Raw genomic sequence first — 22,099 nt, forward strand, 5'->3', positions numbered from 1 at the left:
GGGCCTGGAGTCAGAAGGTCATGAGTTCTAATCCCAGCTCCACCACTTGTCTTCTGTGTGACCTTGGGCAAGTCACTTCACTTGTCAGGTACCTAATCTGTAAAATGGGAATTGAGACTGTGAGCCCCACAAGAAACGGGGACTGTGTCCAAATCAATCTGTTTGTATCCACCCCAGCTCTGGCACATAGTAAATGCTTAACAAATACCATAATTTTTTTTATTATTATTATAAACATCTCTGCTGAAATCATAAGTGAAACAAACAGTTCAGGTTGCCTTTATGGACATCAACTTACATCTTGAATAAAGCTGCTACGTAGGCTTTCTGTTTTCAGTGCTGCATTGGCTTTTTTCATGAATGGCATTCTCTGGTTTAGAGTTTTGCAAAATCATTTTAGAAATCTGTCAAGCAAAATTCACTGTCATTTTAAGTACAAACCTATGTTATTGAATGACTTTTCCTTGCCTGAAAGTGGGAGCACCAATAAGATAGGCTGGGTAGCCATCCTGCCTTCGGGCCCTGGCGTTTTCAGGGAAGAAGGGACTTCCAAGGCAGCAGGTCCAATCTGCCTCTCTCTGAGTCTATCCCCACCAAAAGGTTGTTGTTAATGTGTTCTCTGTAAGGAAGAATGGAATCTGCCCCAAGCCTAATAGGGTTTGGGTTTAGAAAAGTGAATCATGTTAGCGATGTTAAAGGGAAGAACGGATGATGGCAACACAAACAAATACAGCTTGTGAGCCATCTTCAGCTCGCCAAGCAATCCAATCTGCCCCACAGACTGGATCCAAAGTGGCTTCTGCCCATTTCCAAATCAGCTGCCCACATCCAAAGAACCTTCCAGCATGTGGTAAATCCCAAAACAGTAGATGTGGACTGAAATGAGGGCTTTCCCCTGATGTAGAAGCTTGCCCTGGCACCCAGGCTAGCCTGGTTCTGCTCCTGCCAGTAGTCATTCTCACCTAGTCTTTGGACTGCTGTTCGAGTAAGGCAGAAGGACATTTAATCATAACAATAATAGTAATTGTAGTATGTGAAGCACTTACTATGCACCAGGCACTGTACTAAGTGCTGAGGTAAGTCCCATGTAGGGCTCCCAGTCTCAAGCCCCATTTAACCGATGAAGCAACTGGGGCACAGAGAAGTTGACTTACCCAAGGTCACACAACAGACAGTTGGCCAAGCAGGGATTAGAACCCAGGTCCTTCTGACTCCCACACCCTTATTCTATCCAATAGGCCACACTGAGGGCTGTACCGAGGTAGAGAGAGCTCTTTTAACACCCCTAGTTATTGGCAAGTAATCCAGCTTTCTCTACTCATTGCTGAATAATTAAAGCTGAACCTTTACCGTCAGTGAAGAAACTATTTGCTTCAGTAACTTGTGCTGTGTCCGGATAGATGTACATTTTCTACTAGTTGTGGAGTTATTCTGTGTGAAATGAACTTATTAGCCACCGTAAAGAATTGTACTGAGTCTTAGGAGGATAATCCCTCGAGTAGAAAAAAAATAGTACGGTTTATTTAATAGCATTTGTAAACAGAATTTCAACTCCGGCGCAATCTGTATTAGCATCCTTTTCTCCTCTCTTTCCTCACTCCTTCCCTCCTTGCTACCCTCTTCCCTTGCTGCCTTCTCCTTCCTCCTTTCTCCCCCTCCCCCTCCTTTTCATCATCAAAAGGCTGCGAAGAAAAGAGTATGCTCCTGAAGGTGGTGGTTTAAAATCACACTCATTAAAAGCCCATTCACTTGAAAGGAAGGCTGAATAAAATAACAGACTAGCTCAGCAGGTGCATTCCTTCGTGAATTGAAGATAAAACAAAGAATCGGTTTTTCCTTGAGATTTAATTATTTTTGAAAGCCTCCACCATGACAAAATATATTTTTCACAATGATGTGCTTGCAGTTTTCTTTCCAAAGGATAATCCTTTGCTAAGATGCATCCTTTCCACCTCAGGTTTTGGTGAAGGGCCTGTACAGAAGCATTGCAGAAGTGCCTTTCTTCAAAGAGAACACGTGTACTGTTTTGAAAAACCTAATGGGATGAATATTTGTAGTTGGTGATTATAAAGCTTTAAATCGAAGTTATTATGAAGCACTCTGCTTTTCAGTAGAAAAAACACTGTAATGGAAATGAGAAGACTTGGATTTCAGTCTCCTCCTCAGTAGAGGGAAAAGCCTCCTGTGGCCAGGTTTTAGACCAAAGAATCACCTGTAGGATGTTCAGGAAAGTGGACTGATCCAGCAGGAATCCTGAAAAAGAGCTGGCTAATCTGGGGGGGCACGGTGGTCCCCAACAACTGCCAAGGCACCCACCTGCGGAGCCATTGCGTCATAGCATAGCTTCGGGTGAAAGGGGCCTTGCACACAAAAGATCTGTTTACTCTTCACAATGTGTCGCACCCTGTGCCTCATCAGGAACACAACTGGCAGTGCAAGTGTCATGCAAAGCACTGTTACCATAGCCAGTTCCTTCTCATAGGTTTTCTCTGCTGAATTCTCATGACCAAGACTTGTCCACCGGTAACGACTGGACACTAAGCCCTCTTCTCCTTTTCTTCATCTCCCTCTGCCTCGCCCTGACTTGCTCTCTTGATTCATCCCCCTTCACAGCCCCACGGCATTTATGTACGTATCAGTAATTTATTTACGTCTAGTAATGTCAGTCTCCCGTTCTGAACTGTAAGCTCACTGTGAGCGAGGAACATGTCTGTTATTTTCATATTGTACTCTCCCAAGCACATAGTATAAAGCTGTGCATACAGTAAGTGCTCAATATATACATCTAACTGGCTGAGTCTGTCATCATTGTGAGTGCTTTATAAATTTTGATAGGAGGCTTTTGATTTTGAAGAGAGGATCAGTTGGTAGTTGTGCATTATCCATGACTATGCATTATTCATCTTTCATAGAAGTGTTCACTTGGAACACATTAAAGGATTACTGCTTAATCAAAATGGCCCCAAGGCCATGACCAGTCTTCAGCATGGAAGTCACCAAAGGTCCCTCTGGCCTTTCTTTGAGAATCTGGAAGGGAAGGAAACTTGAAGATGGTCCAGAGCAATCTGGAACACTGAGATAAACCCTAAGGAACTGTTGGAGATGCCAGTGTCCAGCAACGTTTGCAACACGCTGAGTAGCAACATGACCTACTGGAAAGAGCACGGACCTGGGAGTCAGAAGGACCTGGGTTCTAGGCCCAACTCAGCCACTTGTCTGCATTGTGACCTTGGGTACGTCACTTAACTTCTCTGTGCTTCAGTTACCTCATCTGTATAAAATGGGGATAAGAGTATGAGCCCCAGTGGGACCTGGAATGTGTCCAAACTGATAAGCTTGTATCCACCCAGAGCTTAGGACAGTGCCCAGCACACTGTAAACACTTAACAAATACTACACACACACACACACACGGAAAAGCAAAAACATAGAAAACACATCAGCGTTCTCTGTTGCCGAACCCGTAACAACCCTGGATGGATATGGCAGTCATTTGCATTCATCAAATATGTGCTACCGTGTGAGACAGTGTGCAGTACAATTAAGGAATTTGTACCTCTTCTCTGTATTGCAGCAACTGCCGCCTTTTTGTATGCCAAAGTTAAATATACCTGCGATTGAAGCACCAGAAGCCATTTAAGTGGCTATTGTTATTCCCTTGGTTCCCTTTAGACTTAAGTTTTTAAATGATTGGATGTGGCTTGATTTTTGTTAAAGGAGGAACTAAGTGAATGAGCTGGTTGCAGTGGGAAAGAAGTGAGGGTATTAGCAGGAAGAAAGCCCATTAAGTGCCTTAAACCCTGTGGTGCTGATATTTGCTTGTGAATAGTATTTATTGAGCACTTACTGTGTCAGAGCACTCTACTGAGCACATGGTGTGGGAGAAGAGTGGTGACACATTAGCAGTGTGCTGTTTTAGAAAAATGTTTTGGACAGCAGAGTGAAGTATGGACTGGGCATTGAGTAATGGAGATGGGATATGACAAGTGCCTTGGACCAGCATGGTGGCTGTCTGGACAGAACCACTCAATTTTACCCTAGCTCTCCCGTGGCTAGAGAAGCAGCGTGGCTCAGTGGCAAGAGCCTGGGCTTGGGAGTCAGAAGTCATGGGTTCTAATCCCAACTCCGCCACTTGTCAGCTGTGTGACTGTGGGCAAGTCACTTCACTTCTCTGTGCCTCAGTTACCTTATCTGTAAAATGAGGGATGAAGACTGTGAGCCCCACGTTGGACAACCTGATTACCCTTTATCTCCCCCAGTGCTTAGAACAGTGCTCTGCACATAGTAAGCGATTAACAAATACCAACAATATTATTATTCCCTTAAATGTCACCTTTTTATATTGTCTCACCATTAATTAAATTCAGAACTTTGGAAACATTGTTTCTGTGATTCCCTCCCTACTTCCAAACTGACACAGAAGTTTCCCTTTTCTACCCCTCAGTGTCTCATTTCCCTATGACTGACTTGAGTTTGTGAACTCACTTTTGGAGATTATCCCCTGATCTTATTGTTCAGTCTCTCAGGACCTAGTCAGTCAACCAATTAATGATATTTGTTGAGCACTTCTTGTGTGCAGAGCAGTGTACTCAGCCTGAGACCATGGTTGAGTGAGACATTGACTGAAGCTTTAGGGCTTCCTTGCACGCATTATTCACCTTGATCATGTCTTCATTATTATAAGTGTAGTGGACAGATATTTTTGAGAGCCTCCGGCAAAGGAGGCACTGTAGTAATGCAGATTGTGGAGGAATTGTGCAAATGTCGAGGGCCAAAGTATTCAAAGGCAATTATGCTATAGTGTCATCTCTACCCTAACCCCCCTCCTTACTCAACATGTCACAATTAGATTAATTTTGCCACCCTTTGGATATGTTTGGATGTTTCAATTACTTTTGACCAATTAGTTTTGAAAATATAGCAATCTTCAGGCAATCCTTATTTCTGCCCCAAATTTTCCTTCTACTCCATAGATAATGAGCAAATGGTGTTAGGGATCAGAGTGAATTATTGGTGTATTCTACATCTATGCTTGACTCCAAGCCATTTTGCACCCAGAGATCATTATAGTGTGGATTAGAGGCCCACACGTAATCTTTTCTAAAGGGACATTTCGTCCACTAATGGGGAGTCATTTCCTCTACCCTTCTCAGAGAACTGAATAACATTTCTGCTATTCAGGGTCCTCTCTTCACCTTTCTCCAACCTTACAACTAAGTTAACTAAAGAACTTTCTGATGCATCACAGTTAGGGGAAGCAGCACGGTGTAGTGGATAGAGCACAGGTCTGGGAGTCAGAAGGGCCTGGGTTCTTATTCTGGATCTGCCACTTGTCTGCTTCGTGACCTTGGGCAAGTCACTTCACTTCTCTGTGTCTCAGCTACCTCACTTGTAAAGTGGACAGGAATTGTGTTCAACCTTATATCTATCCCAGCATTCAGTACAGTGCCTGGCACATAGTGCTTCGCAAATACCATAAAAAACCCCCAATTTCTTGGAAGTTCAAATCTTGACTTGTCCCCCTTATCGCTTATAGATTCGTTACTGAAATGGGTGTGGTTGTGGAGATGGGCTCAGGAAGAAAGAGGGAGTGACGAGGCTTGGTGAATGCCAGGGTGACAAAAGACTCGATTGGGTGGCACACACTATTGCAGGTCACTTCGTCCAGCCGCACAGATGCATCTCTGCATCCTTCTAGCAGAGTTCCTTCCCCTTCTTTCTCTAAGAATGGGTTTCACTTTTCTCCTATCTTGGGCAATTCGCAGTCTGAATATGTGAGCCCCGCCCACCCCCAACGCTTTCCAGGGAGACTTTGGTGATCAGATAAATTAAGAATTCTGATAAATCAGAATAAAAAGCTAAGTAAGAAGTAACGCCTCCGAATGAAACCTTGGCCAGGTCCACAACTTCCAGGGACTTTCCCGGAGCCCAGCTACACTGCCTTATTCTCAAATTGATTTATCACTGAATGAAGGGTAGACAGAAATTCCAAGCCAAATTGACTTCTTCTCAGCATCAATTTCCAGGCAGGAAAGGGTGATATTTGTTTTGTTCCTTTTGGTAGTAGAATTCTTACATTAGGATGATAGTTTAGCATTTTAGCAGTGTTCGACTTCATCTGGAGATCTGGACTAGTCAATTTGGCTGCCCTGAAAAGTTCAATAAGGTGCTGGGACCAAAAATAATTGTGATATTTGTTAAGCACTTACTATATGCCAGTCACTGTGCTAATTATTGGGGTAGATACAAGGTAATGAGATTAAACAAAGTCCCCGTGCCACATGGGGCTTACAGTCCAAGGGGAGGGAGCACAGGTATTTAATCCCTATTTTACAGACTAGTTCACGATTGCACGGCTGATCTGTGAAAGCCATGTGGCCAAGTGGAGAGAGCACAGGACTTGGAGTCAGAAGGATCCAGGTTCTAATCCTGCTCTCTCACCTTTCTGCTCTGTGATCTTGGACAAGTCACTTGACTCTCTATGCCTTAGTTACGTCATCTGTAAAATGGGGATTAAGATTATGTCCAATCTGGTTAGTTTGTATCTACCCCAGTGCTTAGTCCAATGTTAGGGACATAGTAAATTCTAAACAAATACCGTTACAAAAAACGAAAACACTCTTAGTTTTTTTCTACACCGCCATGCCGGGAATTTAACAAGAGACCTGCATGCAGATGTTAAAGTATGCTTCCTCTCCTCCATGAACACTTCCAACACTGGAGGTTGAGCATCATCCAGAGTCCTAGTGGCGGTTGTTTATTCAAAGACTGTTGTATGTAGATAGTTGCCCCCCAGAAGTATATAACCAACCAGGCATGTAAATGATTTTATAAACTACTTAATCAAATTAGCCAGGTGTTAGAGGCTGACAGTAAACCTTCAGAAACTCGGGTAGTGCATTAGCCTGCACCAGGGAAGCCAGTCACACAACCAAAAATCTATATGGGCAATACAGACCCAGAAGTTGTCGCAGAATTATGTTACCTAGGCAACATGCTACCACTGCAACCATCAGTGAAATAGAACACTGGATCAAAAAGGTTAGCTCATCTTTTGAAAGACTGTCAAGTAGAATGGAGATACTGTATGGTGTTAGGCTCCAGGCTGAACTAAAATCTACAGAGCTGAAGCGCTAGCCAGTCTTCTCCGCAACTCTGCGACTCAGAACCCCCTCAAAGTCCTGTCCAGTTTTCTTCAAACGGGTCCGTGAGCAAAGTTGTAGAATGTGGTCAGTCTTGGTTAGATGAGGCATGTAAGGAGGATGGGCTACAGCAGGATACTCAAACAGCTGCCGGAAGGTGGGTTGAAATCAGAAAACTGAAAGCAAGAAGGGCGGAGGAAATACTGAAGAGAAAGCCTCATAGAGTGCGGCATCCCAGGTGAAAATTGGACATCGATTGCTGAAGGTGAACCAGCGTGGCATAGTATAATCAAGGAAGAAACAGCTCTTTTCCAGCAGAAGCTTCCTAAGGGTCATGAGATAAGAAGGAAAAAGGGAAAGAATACCATCTGCTGCAAGCAATAAACGTGATAGCACAACGAAGGATAATCTTTTTGTCTGCACAATGCAGTTGGTCAGTGGTTCCGATGACCTCTTTAGCCACCCGTGCATGCAGAGGTGAATTTTTCTTGAGTGGCTCCCTTCAAGCTCATTCACACCTCCACCAAACAAGAGAAAAGGAAAGAAAAGAGCTGGTTGGTTTTACTGCATCTTGGTGGGTTTCCCGGTTTGGATAGAGTGGAAGTGAAGTTATTGGCTAAAATTAGATCTGAGCTCATCTGTACATTTCAATTATTCATAAAGTTTCTTGCTCTAGTTATGGCATGCCCACTCGCAGTGACGTCTCTCAAGCACTATGGTTTGCCTGATTGAATACTGAATCGCACTTTGCTCTCCAGTTCGAAACAGTCTTCCTCTTTTTAACCAGAAAAATGAAAAGAAAAATATTAGTCCACATAAGAGACTTTTTGGTGAAAATTGAGAATGGAAATCATTCAGCTACTTATCCTTTTCAGATTAAATATTTTTCATCCACCTGGTGGGTTTTTCTGAGGTGTTTTGGATACAAGATAGTCTTGTTCCGAAGGGCTTGTATGCAGTGGTAGTGATTCAGTATATTTAGACTCTAAATACCATTTATACAAAGCTCATCCACTACAACGTAAGCTCGTTTTGAGCAGGGAAGTGTCTGCTAACTCTGTTGTAGTGTACTTTCCCAAGCACTTAGTACAGTACTCGGCACAGAGTAAGTGCTCAATAAATACCATTGATTGAAAGGGTATACATCTGAAATTTTATTGCTTGGGAAAGAGAGATTGACTCAAGACAGTGTTTTCAAGGTTCCAAGTCCTTATTCATTGTAAGTGCTTTGGCATATAACTTTGAAATGCCTTACCATATTGTTTGAATTTTCATGAAGGTCAGTCTTTTGGTCTCTTCATTATTTCTAATATGAAATTAGGGTCCTGAAAGTCACACCCACCAATAGAGAACTTTAGGATTGAAAGAGAACTCAGTTGATCCTTTTGCTATTCATTGACTGCTTCTGGATAAAGTTTCATAGTGATTATCCCTGGAAGGTAATTTTCTATCCTTTCCTCGCAAGCAAAAGAAATTCCTAAAGATTTAATAGTAGGAGAGTAATGCCAAGTAAGTGGAAAGATGGGATCAAATATCAAGGAATCAATAATTGAGGATCTAGTGCAGGTTGGCTACTACCATTTGTTAGGTATCTCCAGTCAGTCATCACCCGTTTCCCTGCACCCAATTTGACTTTGACTACACCCAGGTTGACTTGATCATAGTTACTGAGCGCTTATTGTGTACAGAGCACTGTACTAAGCACTTGGGCGAGTACAATACAACAATAAACAGACACATTCCCCTCCAAAAACAAACCTACATTCTGGAGAGGGGGAGACCAACATTCTTGTAAATAAATGAATGACAGATACGTACTTATGTTCACTGGGGCTGAGAGGGATAGAAAATATAGAAATGTTACATCTAACACAGCTCTCTTTCGGGTGTGTATCAGTAACTATTTTGCATTTTCTCTTATTTCTGTCCTTTAGTTTTCAATCCTTTGATGTTTTCATGGTTTTTTTTTCCTGTTGGTAGATCGGTGTTTTTTGTCTCCTCATTAAAATTTAAGGTCCTTAAAGGCAGAAACCACTCCCTTCAATGCTTATTATGGTGTTCTGCCCACAGTGAGGATCTATAAATACTGGTGGCTTTTGTGGTCAGATATATCAAAGTCATAATAGATTATTCTTGTTCGCATGCATTTCCTTGTTCATTGTAACTGTCAGACAAATTGTTAATGGGAGGCAACAATATGGATCTAAAGAAGAAGTCTAAAACTTAAAAACTTAGTTTTAAAACTGTCATTTTATACCAATAATTTAAGCATGATTAAATTAGCAAACATTTCTTTCCATTAATTTTTCACTGACTTTCCTTAATATTAAGTTCACTGGAATTTATGTAAAATTAAAAAGGTCACTCGACCTTTAATGACAAATTTTTTACTAAGTGTCAAGGGATTCAGGTTTAAACATTTTAATTGAAAGACTTTAAGCATAAATTAGTCTCCACATGGTAGACAGCTGTAGGTCAAATTGCTAGTAAGGAAGATTCAGAAAAAAAATTTCGAGTCTTTGGATGACTTTAAAACAGCTACTATTATCAATCAGTTTATTTATTGAACAGTTACTCTGTGCTCCGTTATACTCTATTAAGTGATTGGCAGAGTATAGTATAACAAAATTGGTAGACATTGTGGGTGCAGAACATGAGCTTACAGTCTAGAGGGGGAAACAGCATTAATATACACATGTAAATAATGGCTATGTATATAAGTGCTGAGAGGGGTGTGAATAAAGGGAATAAATCCAAGTGCAAGAGTGATGCCGAAGGGAGTGGGAGGAGGAAAATGAGGGTTTAGGATCAGGGAAGGCCCGTGGAAGAGATGTACCTTCAATAAGGCTTAGAAGGGGGGAGGTTGATCATCTGTCAGATATAAAGAAGGAGGGCATTCCAGGCCAGAGGCAGGATGTGGGCGAGAAGTCAGTGATGAGATAGACATGAACGAGGTACGAGTAGGTTGGCATTAGAGGAGCGAAGTGTGTGGATTGGGTTGGGTAAGGTAGGGTCGGGTCGTCCCCCGACCCTGGTCATCACCTGCTTATTAACGCTGTTGTATTGTGTCTTACTGTACCATGTTGCTATATTAGCGATTTCGCTTGTTATTGTTTATTGTCGTCAGTGCTGCCACCCACCTCTCTGGCCTCACCAGCCGCCTGACTTTGAGTCTGATCAGGTCGCCCCTTAATCGAGCCTACCCCCGACCCTGGTCATCGCCCGCTTGTTAACACTACTATATTGTATCATACTGTATCATGTTGCTATATTACCGATTTCGTTTGTTACTGTTTATTGTTGTCAGTGCTGCCACCCACCTCTCTGGCCTCGCCATGTCCCTCCTCCCCCCCCTCCTCCCTCCCGCCCCTTCCTATCCTCCCCTTCCCCTTCCCCTCTCTCGCTCAGCTCTTTCCAGCTCTCTCCTCTGTTTCCTCCCCCCCTCCCCTCCCCCGCCCTAGAACCCCACTTTACCAGCGCTACCCCTCTTCCCCCCCCCACTATTCCCCCCACCAAACCCCCTCCTTACCCCCTCCCCCTTTCTCTCTTCCCCACCCACGCCCCATACCAGTCCTCTTGTCCCACCGCTATCCCTCATCCCCCCTCCCCATCCAGGGCCCCGCCACCTCCTTCCCATCCAAACCCTCCCCTCCCCCCGCCCTTCCCCCCCTCCCCCCTTGCACCCACAGCTACTTTCAAGTGTGGCCTCTGGATCCCCCGCTCTGTTACAGGTAAGCTACCTTTCGTCCATGACCTTTTCCTCTCCCGCTCTCTCCTCCTCCTCGCCCTTTCGGAAACGTGGCTCTCTCCCGAAGACACGGTCTCCGCCGCCGCTCTCTCCGGCGGAGGCCTCTCCTTCTCCCACTCCCCCAGACTCACCGGTAAGGGAGGAGGCATCGGCTTCCTCCTCTCGCCCCGTTGCCGCTTCCGCACTATCCCTCCTCCCCCCTCCCTCTCCTTCCCCTCCTTCGAAGCCCATATCATTCGCCTCTACCACCCCCTTCAGATACTTGTCGCTGTCATCTACCGCCCTCCTGGTCCCACCTCCGACTTCTTCAACCACCTTGACCCCTTTCTCACCTTCCTTCTCTCCTTCTCTCTGCCCACTCTGATCCTCGGAGACTTCAACATCCACATGGATGTACCCGACGACTCCTCTGCCGCCCGCCTGCTATCCCTCCTCGACTCTGCCGACCTCCTCCTCCACCATACCGCGCCCACTCACCGACTCGGTCACACCCTCGATCTCGTCATCTCCTACCGCTGCACTATCTCCTCCCTCACCAACTCTGAAATCCCTCTCTCTGACCATAACCTTCTCACCTGCCTCATCTCTCACACTCCCTCCCCCTGCAAATCTTCGCTACTGCCCCACAGAGACCTCCGCTCTCTCGATCCCATCCGTCTTTCCAAAAGCATCTCTCCTCACCTTGCCGCCCTGTCCTCTCTTCCCACTCTCGACGATCAGGTCTCCGCTCTCAACTCCACCCTCTCTACTCATCTCGACTCTCTCGCCCCCCCTTTCCCTCCGCCGCTCTCGCTCCACTAACCCACAGCCCTGGATCACCTCCTCTGTCTGCCTCCTACACTCCTATGCTCGAGCTGCTGAGCGCTGCTGGCGAAAGTCCAAGCACCAAGCCGACCTCACACACTTCAAATTTATCCTTTCCTGCCTTAACTCTGCCCTCTCCTCAGCCAGGCAAAACTTCTTCTCCTCCCTCATCGACACCCATGCCCGTCACCCCCGCCGATTGTTCCGGACCTTTAACTCTCTCCTTAGGCCCCCTGTTCCTCCCCCTCCCCCATCTCTCACCCCCAGTGATCTGGCCACCTATTTCCTCACGAAAATCAACACGATCAGGTCTGAGCTCCCCAAAGTCACCCCTCGGCCTCTCCCCTCCCCCCCACCCACCCCCTCCCCTACTTTCCCATCCTTCCCTGCAGTATCCTCAGAAGAGATCTCCTCCCTCCTCGCAAGTGCCACCCCCTCCACCTGCGCCTCGGACCCCATTCCCTCTCACCTTTTTAAAACCATCGCCCCTGCCCTCCTCCCTTCCTTAACTTCTATTTTTAACCACTCAATCTCCAATGGCTCCTTCCCCGCTGCCTTCAAACATGCCCACGTCTCCCCCATCCTAAAAAAGCCCGCTCTTGACCCCACTTCCCCCTCCAGTTATCGCCCTATCTCCCTACTACCCTTCCTTTCCAAAATCCTAGAACGAGTCGTCTCAGTTGATGCTTAGAATTCCTTAACTCCCATTCTCTCCTAGACCCCCTCCAATCTGGCTTCCGTCCCCTCCACTCTACCGAGACTGCTCTCTCTAAGGTCACCCATGACCTCCTTCTTGCCAAATCCAATGGCTCTTACTCCATTCTGATCCTCCTTGACCTCTCTGCTGCCTCTGACACTGTCGACCATCCCCTCCTCCTCCATACCCTATCTCACCTTGGCTTCACGGACTCCGTCCTCTCCTGGTTCTCCTCTTATCTCTCTGGCCGGTCATTCTCGGTCTCCTTCGCAGGCACCTCCTCCCCCTCCCATCCTTTAACAGTTGGAGTTCCTCAAGGGTCAGTTCTTGGCCCTCTTCTGTTCTCCATTTACACTCACTCCCTCGGTGAACTCATTCGCTCTCACGGCTTTGACTACCCTCTCTACGCAGATGACACGCAGATCTACAGCTCTGCCCCTGTCCTCTCCCCCTCCCTTCAAGCTCGCATCTCCTCCTGCCTCCAGGACGTCTCCACCTGGATGTCGGCCCGCCACCTAAAACTCAACATGAGCAAGACTGAGCTCCTCAACTTCCCTCCCAAACCCGGTCCTCTCCCAGACTTCTCTATCACCGTGGATGGCACGACCATCCTTCCCGTCTCTCGGGCCCGCAATCTCGGTGTCATCCTTGACTCGTCTCTCTCATTCACCCCACACATCCTATCCGTTACCAAGACCTGCCGGTTTCACCTTTACAATATCGCCAAGATCCGCCCTTTCCTCTCCACCCAAACAGCTACCTTACTATTACGGGCTCTCGTTATATCCCGGCTAGACTACTGTGTCAGCCTTCTCTCTGACCTCCCTTCCTCCTCTCTCGCCCCGCTCTGGTCTATTCTTCACTCCGCTGCCCGGCTCATCTTCCCGCAGAAACGATCTGGGCATGTCACTCCCCTTCTTAAACAACTCCAGTGGTTGCCTATCGACCTCCGCTCCAAACAAAAACTCCTCACTCTAGGCTTCAAGGCTCTCCATCACCTTGCCCCTTCCTACCTCTCCTCCCTTCTCTCTTTCTACCGCCCACCCCGCACGCTCCGCTCCTCCGCCGCCCACCTCCTCACTGTCCCTCGGTCTCGCCTATCCCGCCGTCGACCCCTAGGCCACGTCCTCCTGCGGTCCTGGAACGCCCTCCCTCCTCACCTCCGCCAAACTGATTCTCTTCCCCTCTTCAAAACCCTACTTAAAACTCACCTCCTCCAAGAGACCTTCCCAGACAGAGCTCCTCTTCTCCCTCTACTCCCTCTGCCACCCCCCCTTTACCTCTCCGCAGCTAAACCCTCTTTTCCCCCTTTCCCTCTGCTCCTCCACCTCTCCCTTCCCATCCCCACAGCACTGTACTCGTCCGCTCGACTGTATATATTTCCATTACCCTATTTATTTTGTTAATGAATTGTACATTGCCTTGATTCTATTTAGTTGCCATTGTTTTTACGAGATGTTCTTCCCCTTGACTCTATTTATTGCCATTGTTCTTGTCTGTCCGTCTCCCCCGATTAGACTGTAAGCCCGTCAAACGGCAGGGACTGTCTCTATCTGTTGCCGACTTGTTCATTCCAAGTGCTTAGTACAGTGCTCTGCACATAGTAAGCGCTCAATAAATACTATTGAATGAATAAATGAATGAATGAATAGGAGGGGGCAAGGTGATTGAGTGCTTTAAAGCCAACTGTAAGGAGCTTCTGTTTGATGTGGAGGTGAATGGCCACCACTCGAGGTTTTTGAGGAATGGAGAAATGTGGGCAGAACGTTTTTGTGGGAAAATGAGGCAGCAGAACGAAGAATGTGCTGAATAGGGGAGAGACAGGAGGCTGGGAGGTCAGCGAAGAGGCCAATGCAGTAATCAAGGCGGCATAGGGTGAGGGCTTGGATTAATGCTGTAGTAGTTTGGATGGAGAGGAAAGGATGGATTTTAGCAGTGTCGTGAAGCTTGAACTGATGGCATTTAGTAACACCCTGATTATATGGGTTGAATGAGAGAGATGAGTCGGGGATAACACCTAGACTACGTGCTTGTGAGACAGGGAGGATGGTAGTGCTGTCTGTAATGCTGGGAGAGTCAGAGGGAGGATGGGGTTTGGATGGGAAGATAGGAAGTTCTGTTATCCAAACCGTGCCTCCTCTTGCTAAACAAGTAATGATCCAAACTTGCCAAATGTTGAAGAATAAATTGAAGTGCAGTTTAAACTCTTGAAAAACAGTTTAAATAAAAAATGGTTTTTGTTGCTCCTTTTTATCTAGGTCCACGATGGGCTTCCTGGAATATTGGCGTGTTTATCTGCATCAGATGTGCTGGAATCCACAGAAACCTTGGGGTTCATATATCAAGGGTCAAGTCAGTCAACTTAGATCAATGGACACCAGAACAAATACAGGTAATACAGTATCTTTTTTGAGAATTTAAAAGAAAACATTGAAGTGACTATGAAATGTCATATTTTCTTTGCAGTTCAAAGCTAACGCTTTAAAAATACAGCAATATTCAACAATATGAAAATCCCAAGAATCATTTGTATATTGCACAATAAAGGCATTTATAGAAGAAGGTTCTCCCAAAATGGACAAAGGCCAGGATTGGTGATCAATAAGAGATTAGTTCTCAGAATTTTTTTTTTAATGGTAATTGCTTAGGGCTTACTGTTTGCCAGGCACTGTACTAAGCTCTGGGTTAGGTACAAGTTTATAATAAGGATGGTATTTGTTAAGCACTTACTATGCGTCAAGCAATGTGCTAAGTGTTGGGGTAGATACAAGCTAATCAGGCTGGACAGATTCCCTATCCCACATGGGGCTCACAGTCTTAATCCTCATTTTACAGATGAGGTAACTGAGGCCTAGAGAAGTGAAGTTGACTTGTTCAAGGCCACACAGCAGACAAGTGGCAGAGCCAGGATTAGTGCTCTTTTCCACTAGTCAGTCTGCTTCTCTGTTGAGTCATTTCTGGTAACAGAAGCAAAAGGGATGTCATAAAAGCAGGTGCAGGGAGCTTGTGTGAATTGTACCCCTCTCCTCATAGTAAGAAGCAGTATGACCTAGTGGCTAGAACATGGGCCAGGCTCTAATCCCAGTTGTGCCGTTGCCTGAGGTTAAACCTTGGGGAAATTGCAAATCCCCCTTGCTTTCCCTGTGTCTCAGTTTCCTCATTGGTAAAATGGGGCCTCGATACTTGCTTTCCCTTCTAGTTAGACTTCGAGCGCCATGTGGGACAGGGACTGTGTCGGAGCAATTTGTATTCTCTCTCTCCCAGCACATAGCACAGTGCTTGGCAATGCTAAAAAAAAACCTCTTGAGATAAGAGCAACATTTGAGGAACAGGATCTTTTGCACAGTACTTGTGATAAAAGATGTGGCGTGGCTACGATCATCGGGGGGACACCTGACTCCAGCGAACCAAGGTTATGGTAAATAATTCAGCATTTTCTTCCCATCCTCTCTAGAAACGTCTCCTTGTGCCATCCCTAAAATGGAAGACAAGAATATAGTGTGTTGCTTCCTAGGAAATTCCAGCCTTAACTGTAATTAAATTATATTGTAATTATAAAGGAAGGAACAGTTAGATTCTTTGGGGGGAGTAGGGGTGGGTGGGTAACAAAAGTTTCTCTATCCAGGCTCAGTTTAGAGGATAACAAGAAGTGTGGGGCAGCAGAATTGCCAGGCTGACTAGCCTTCTGCCAAAAGGAATCCCGAATGTCTTCTCTCAGAGTAACCTCACAGAGGACGTGTTGGTGTGCAGTGGGAACCAGTTTAGAGCTGCCTGCTGTATTAGCCAAGAAGACAGAGTTCATTCTGAATTTCATTTGCACCCTTAGAAAATGTGATGTCTTTTGTTCGTACATTGAAAGGTACAAAATAAAAGATTCTGACTTTTTCATACTCTTAAAGAGGTTATCCACAAAGAATATTTTACAGTTGAACGTAGTATATAATATTTTGTTAAAAATGCCTGAAATTATCTTAGCCCACATTTTCACCGTGCAATTTGGCCACCTTGTGATTGCATGTTAGGGATCATTCTTCCAGCAACACAGTGTGGTGTCAGAAGAAACGGTTCTGTTCCCGTGCACATGCGCTGCTCCAGACGTGACGAATGCCATGGTACCGGTTTTTTTCAGTGCAGAGCTCTGCAAGAAGTAACTCTATGTTGAGGAAGAAGGAGCTGCATTTGCAGATGATGCTTCTCATGATAATTAGGTCCTATTGATGTTCCACACCCTAATCCACACTCTGGGGACATAAAGATCATCCTTGGCCACATTAATGCATTTGCTATCCGAAGTGTCTATCAGTGCTTTAAAAAGCTGTCTCCTGGTCTCCCAATTCTCTTGTAGTCTCTGCTGAAAAAAACCCTTCTAATTGGCTATGGTATGCTGTCTTTCGGCTACTTTGATCTCCAACAGTCTTAACTCCCAACTTTCCATATTGTTGGGCAAGGATTATGTCTTCCAACTCAATTGAACTTTCTGATGCACTTAGTTCTATCAATCAAAGAATCAGTGATATTTATGGAATGCTTACTGTGTGCAGAACACTCTACTAAGCACTTGGGAGAGTACAACAGAGTTGGTAGCCACGTTTCATGTTCATAGGAGCTTACAGTCTAGGTGGGTGTTAAAATAAAGTGCATATCTGTGCATAGCTATAATTCTGTTTATTTTGATGCTATTGATGCCTGTCTACTTGTTGTCTGTCTCCCCCTTCTAGACTGTGAGCCCGTCGTTGCATAGGGATTGTCTCTATCTGTTGCCGAATTGTACTTTCGAAGTGCTTAGCACAGTGCTTTGCACACAGTAAACGCTCAATAGAAACGATTGAATAAATGAATGAAGTTCTGTTGGGCCGAAGATGGGGGTGAATATTAAGTGCTTAAAGTGCTTTCTTCTAGACTTGTAAGCTCATTGTCGGCTGGGAACGTGTCTCCCAATTCCGATATATTGTACTCTCCCAAGCACTTAGTACAGTGTTCTGCACACAGTAAGTGCTCAATAAATGTGATTTAATGATTAGCGGAGAGTAAAGGCCTTCAGTTTTGATGAGAAGATCATTAATTACCTTGAGAGAGCTGTTTCTGAGAAATGAAGGGTCAGAAGCCAGACCCCTCCCCAGATTGGAGGGGATCAAAGAGAGAATGGAAGAAGAGGATGTGGAGGCTGCAGGTGTAAAATAATCTTTCAAGAAATTTGGAAAGAAAGGAGGGAGATGGGGCCACTGAAGGGAGCTGTGTGGTCAAGGGAAGGTTTTTTTTTTTTTTTTTAGGATGGGGATTTGTAAGCCTATTTGGAAGCAGTGAGGGAGAAGTTGTTGGAATGTGAATAGTTGATGACAGTCAAGGAGGGAAGAAGGGAGGGGATGAATGTTTTAATAAGTTATGAAGGGAAGGGGTCAGAAGCATAAGTGGAGGGGTAGATTTAGAGAGGAGGTGAGAGATCGCTTTTTGAGTTACTTTGGGCAATAATAATTATAGTATCTTTTAGGTGCTTACTATGTGCCAAGCACTGTTCTAAGCACTGGGCTAGATTTAAGGTAAGCAGGTTGTCACATGTGGGGCTCCCAATCTTACTCCGCATTTTATAGATGAGGTCACTGAGGCATAGAGAAGGGAAGTGGCTTGCCCAAGGTCACACAGCCGACAAGCGGAGAACCCCGGATTAGAACCCACGTTCTCTGACTCCCAAGGTCGTGCTCTTTTCTCTAAGCCATACTGCCTCTCAATATTGGGAGAGTTGAAGAGGGTGGAGGAAAAGGGTGATGGAGATGAGAAGGGGAGGTTTTAGAGAGTTCATACCTGATGGTTTCATTTTGTTGATGACATGTGACTAGTTCCCTGGGGGAAAGATGTGGCAAGGCAGAGAGATGGAAGATTTGAGGTAGGAGTTAAATGTTTGGAATAGCTGGAGGGAGTCGTGGTTATGGGAGTGAATTAGGAAGAATTATTGTTGGGTAGAGGAGGGGGCCAAATTGAAGCAGGTTAGAATGAATTTAAGGTTTAGACGAGGACCGAGAGTGGAGAAAGTGTATTGGGGAGGTGATCTGCGGTTGCGGGTTAGTGGTATGAGATCAGTGGAGAGACAGCAGAGAAAGGGAGTTGAGTTCAGTGGGGAGCATGTTGTTGAGTTCATGTGAGCCCGTTGTTGGGTAGTGATTGTCTCTATCTGTTGCCGAATTGTACTTTCTAAGCACTTAGTACTGTGCTCTGTGCGCAGTAAGCACTTAATAAATACGGTTGAATGAATGACTGAATTTATGCATCGAGGAAGGAAGTTTGAGTATGGAGACCAAATGGGGAAGATGACTGTAGAATACTGGAGGGGATCTAAAGAATGGAGGTCTCTGAAAGGAACAGGACAGATATTTTGGGGTGGGTGAATGGGAGAGAGCAGGTGTGGAATTTGTGATCTGATTGAGGAATTTCAGAATCGTTGAGGGTAGAGATTATAAAATCAAGTGTGTCCCCAATTCCCATCATTGACTTGAAGTTCCAACTTTCTGGCACCTCTCCTGCCCCCACCCTCTCCACCTCCTTTCCCCCACCAAACCCTTCTGAGCACCTGGGTAGAGAGCAGATGGACAAAGCTTACTATTCACTGGAGCGTGAGGGTGGGGATATGGGAGGATGGGTTCAAATTCAGGTTAGAATTGGACAGGACACCCCTTAAGGACAGGGTAGAGGAATAAGCCAAGGAAGAGGGGTTACAGAGTGGGCTGCACAATGTAACATTTATCTGTAGGACCTGATCAGGCCTGGAAGTCAGGAGCGTGTGTGACTTCGCACAAATGGCTTCGCTTCTCTGTGTCTTTTTCCTCACCCGTAAAAGGAGGATCAATACCTCTTCTCCCTCCACTTTGACTATGGGCCCGCGTGGTGCACCGATCCAAGCGCTTGGCACAGTAAGCCCTTAATGCCAAAGCCATTATTTAATATGTTATTAATAACACCATCCTCATTATTATTGTTGCTGTTCAAACTGGTTGGGAATGGAACCTAACAAATTGCATGTGAGTCAGTGGGAAAATATATACCTGTAATTGAGTCTAAAATCAAGCCTGAGGGAAGTTTTAGGAGGCACAGGTTTATTATTATGGGGTTTTTTTTTTAGCATGGATTGCCACTCTGCCCTGTAATGTAAGCTCTTTTGCCAAATGTACATGTAAAAATAATTTATTGAATGCCTACTATTTGCATCTCTGAGTTCAAAGGGGCAAAAATAGGGAGTGAAGTGATAGAGTTGACTTTAGTTTTGTACTTGAACCGCGGACAAATTAGATAGTTGAAATCACATTTTTAATCTTGAGATTTGGACTGTCCAGTGTCTTTTTCTTAAACAGTACACTACTGTGACTTAGTTTTATTTAAAGTTGCTTCTAACTCTTTAGGAGAAATTGAAGACAAAACCCCCCTTTTTGGTAGGTTTTTTTTTCAGTATATCCTAAAGGAAAATTAATTAGTGACTCAGTTTACTTTCCTTTCTATTCTATCCTTCCACTATCATCAAATCTGTGCGTATTGTTCTCAATTCTTATGACTATCTTTTTACTATTTCCTTCTTGATTTTTCACTTCTCTCTCTCCAGCATCTAGGGAAAGTAATAAAATAGAAAGGGAATCTTATTTGAGGAAAAAGGAAGGAGGGAGATTTCTGCGCAAAAAAAAAATCTTATCTCAGTTAATGTGGTTATCTGTGAGTCTCATTTTTACTTCCAAATGAAGTTTCATAACAGGGGGTCCTTGAGTTGAAAAAGTTTTTAGTTTTGTTGGACAAAACTCAATTTCTCTCCAATTTTTTGCTTCCTTTTCTGGATGAATTCCCTAGTCCTCCACTCTTAATAGTAAGCTTCTATTGACCCTTAGGGAAATAGCCCTTCTTGGAATAATATATACAGAAATTTCTCCTTACAAATGAAATTCACTTTAGCCTAAAAATTCATTTATATGTGGAATGTATTATCCTCTGCATTTGAAGAAGATGTTACCGATGGTGACTGCTTTCATGCATAAATGGGGGTATTGCAGAAAGCACTAATTTAAGACCTATTAAGATTGACTGCATTAAATACTGTCCTTTGATTTGTAGCTGTAGTGTGATTTGAGTGGTCTGGCCTGTTTTTTATGGTCAAAATTTCCCCCACACCTCTGTCCAAAATAGCCAGTAATCTTAGGCCCACTGAACTCCATTTTGGTCAGTTTACTGCTGCTCTTTCCCAAAAGTTCACTATTGTCGGTGTTACCTCACGTTAAGTCTTTGGTCATCTAAAAACTCAGCTGCCCCCAAATCCTGTTGAAAGTTGCCAAGGGAATTGTAGATGAAAAACAAAAGAACCTGCACTTCCCAGGGAGCAAAAAGGGCTTGACACTTGCCCTCTTTCTAGCACAGTAGGTGGGGTCCCGGTGGAGAGCCAAGCCCCTGCTTGGTCTTGAATAGGTGGAAGGATTTCTCTTCTCTCCCTCTTTTCCTCCTGATGCTAGGTGAGGGAGGGAGACCCCTCTTCAGAGCTATCTCCATCCGAGAAACTCCGATCTCTTAAAAAGTTGGGGAGGTAGGCTAGGGAAGGCCTTAACATTTACTCCTGCAAACTGAGTTTGTGGTTTAAAATCTTTTCTTGAATTAAAGTATTAGTTGTTAGCAGGCAGAGAACTCACAGTGCTCAGGCAGAGTTCCCTTTTCAGTTCTGGCCAGATTCCGCGTCCCTTTTATTCAGTCAATTAATCAAAAGTATTTATTGCAGAGCACTGTACTAACTGCTTGAGGGAGTATAGTACAACAAAATTGAATGCATCGAGGGGAAGCAATAAAATAGAAAGGGAATCTTATTTGAGGGGAAAAAGAAGAGGGCTACTCCTTCTCCTGAGCAAAATTCTTAGCAAAGTATCTTATATTTGGTACGCACAACTTTGAAGCTTCATTTAAAGTTGGGGTTTCACAACCATTCTATGTGTAGTTACCCATTACAGTTCATTATACAGCCACTCTTGGAACATATGCTGTCTTTTGCACATGTACCGTTATTCAGAATTTTGTTATCGTAGAAATCTTGCTGGTGAATTGTTCCTAGCATGAAGTTTTACGGGCTCATAGGTGACGCTGATGAAACTTCAAATTTCACAAGTCAGCTGTTTCACAAATCAGTGGCAGCTCTTTAAAATTAGGCAGGACAGACTGACCTGCAACTTGATATAGTAATAACGATGGTATTTGTTAAGCGCTTACTTATGTGCCAAGCACTGTTCTAAGCACTTGGGGAGATAAAAGGTTGTCAGGTTGTGCCAGGTGGGGCTCACAGTCTTAATTCCCATTTTACAGATGAGGTAACTGAGGCACAGGGAATTTAAGTGACTTGCCCAATGTCACACAGCTGACAAATGGCAGAGCCAGGTTTAGAACCCACAGCCTCTGACTCCCAAGCCCTTGTTCTTTCCACGAAGCCACCCTGCTTCTCACACTGCTTTCACCAGCCAGTCGGGAAAAGGGCCTGCTGACAACCTTGAGTTAATTTGACTGCTCGAATCCTAGTTGATGGTTTCTTGTTTGAACCCACACAGCATGGCTCAGTGGAAAGAGCACGGGCTTTGGAGTCAGAGGTCATGGGTTCGAATCCCGGCTCGGCCACTTGTCAGCTGTGTGACTTTGGGCAAGACACTTAACTTCTCGGTGCCTCAGTTACCTCATCTGTAAAATGGAGATTAAGACTGTGAGCCC

The 22,099-nt window shown here is 44.8% G+C and overlaps 1 protein-coding gene across 2 annotated transcripts in view; it reads left to right on the forward strand.

Annotated features, from left to right (window-relative positions):
• The window catches only part of SMAP1 (small ArfGAP 1), a 207,727-nt gene that overhangs the window by 72,846 nt on the left and 112,782 nt on the right, over window positions 1-22,099 (forward strand). For both annotated transcript variants that reach the window (XM_029058865.2, XM_029058866.2), the window contains exon 2: window positions 14,650-14,783. In XM_029058865.2, coding sequence (XP_028914698.1) covers window positions 14,650-14,783 — 134 coding nt within the window. The remainder of the gene's footprint in view (window positions 1-14,649; window positions 14,784-22,099) is intronic.

Source organism: Ornithorhynchus anatinus, chromosome 1, assembly GCF_004115215.2.
Source record: "Ornithorhynchus anatinus isolate Pmale09 chromosome 1, mOrnAna1.pri.v4, whole genome shotgun sequence".
NCBI lineage: Eukaryota > Metazoa > Chordata > Mammalia > Monotremata > Ornithorhynchidae > Ornithorhynchus > Ornithorhynchus anatinus.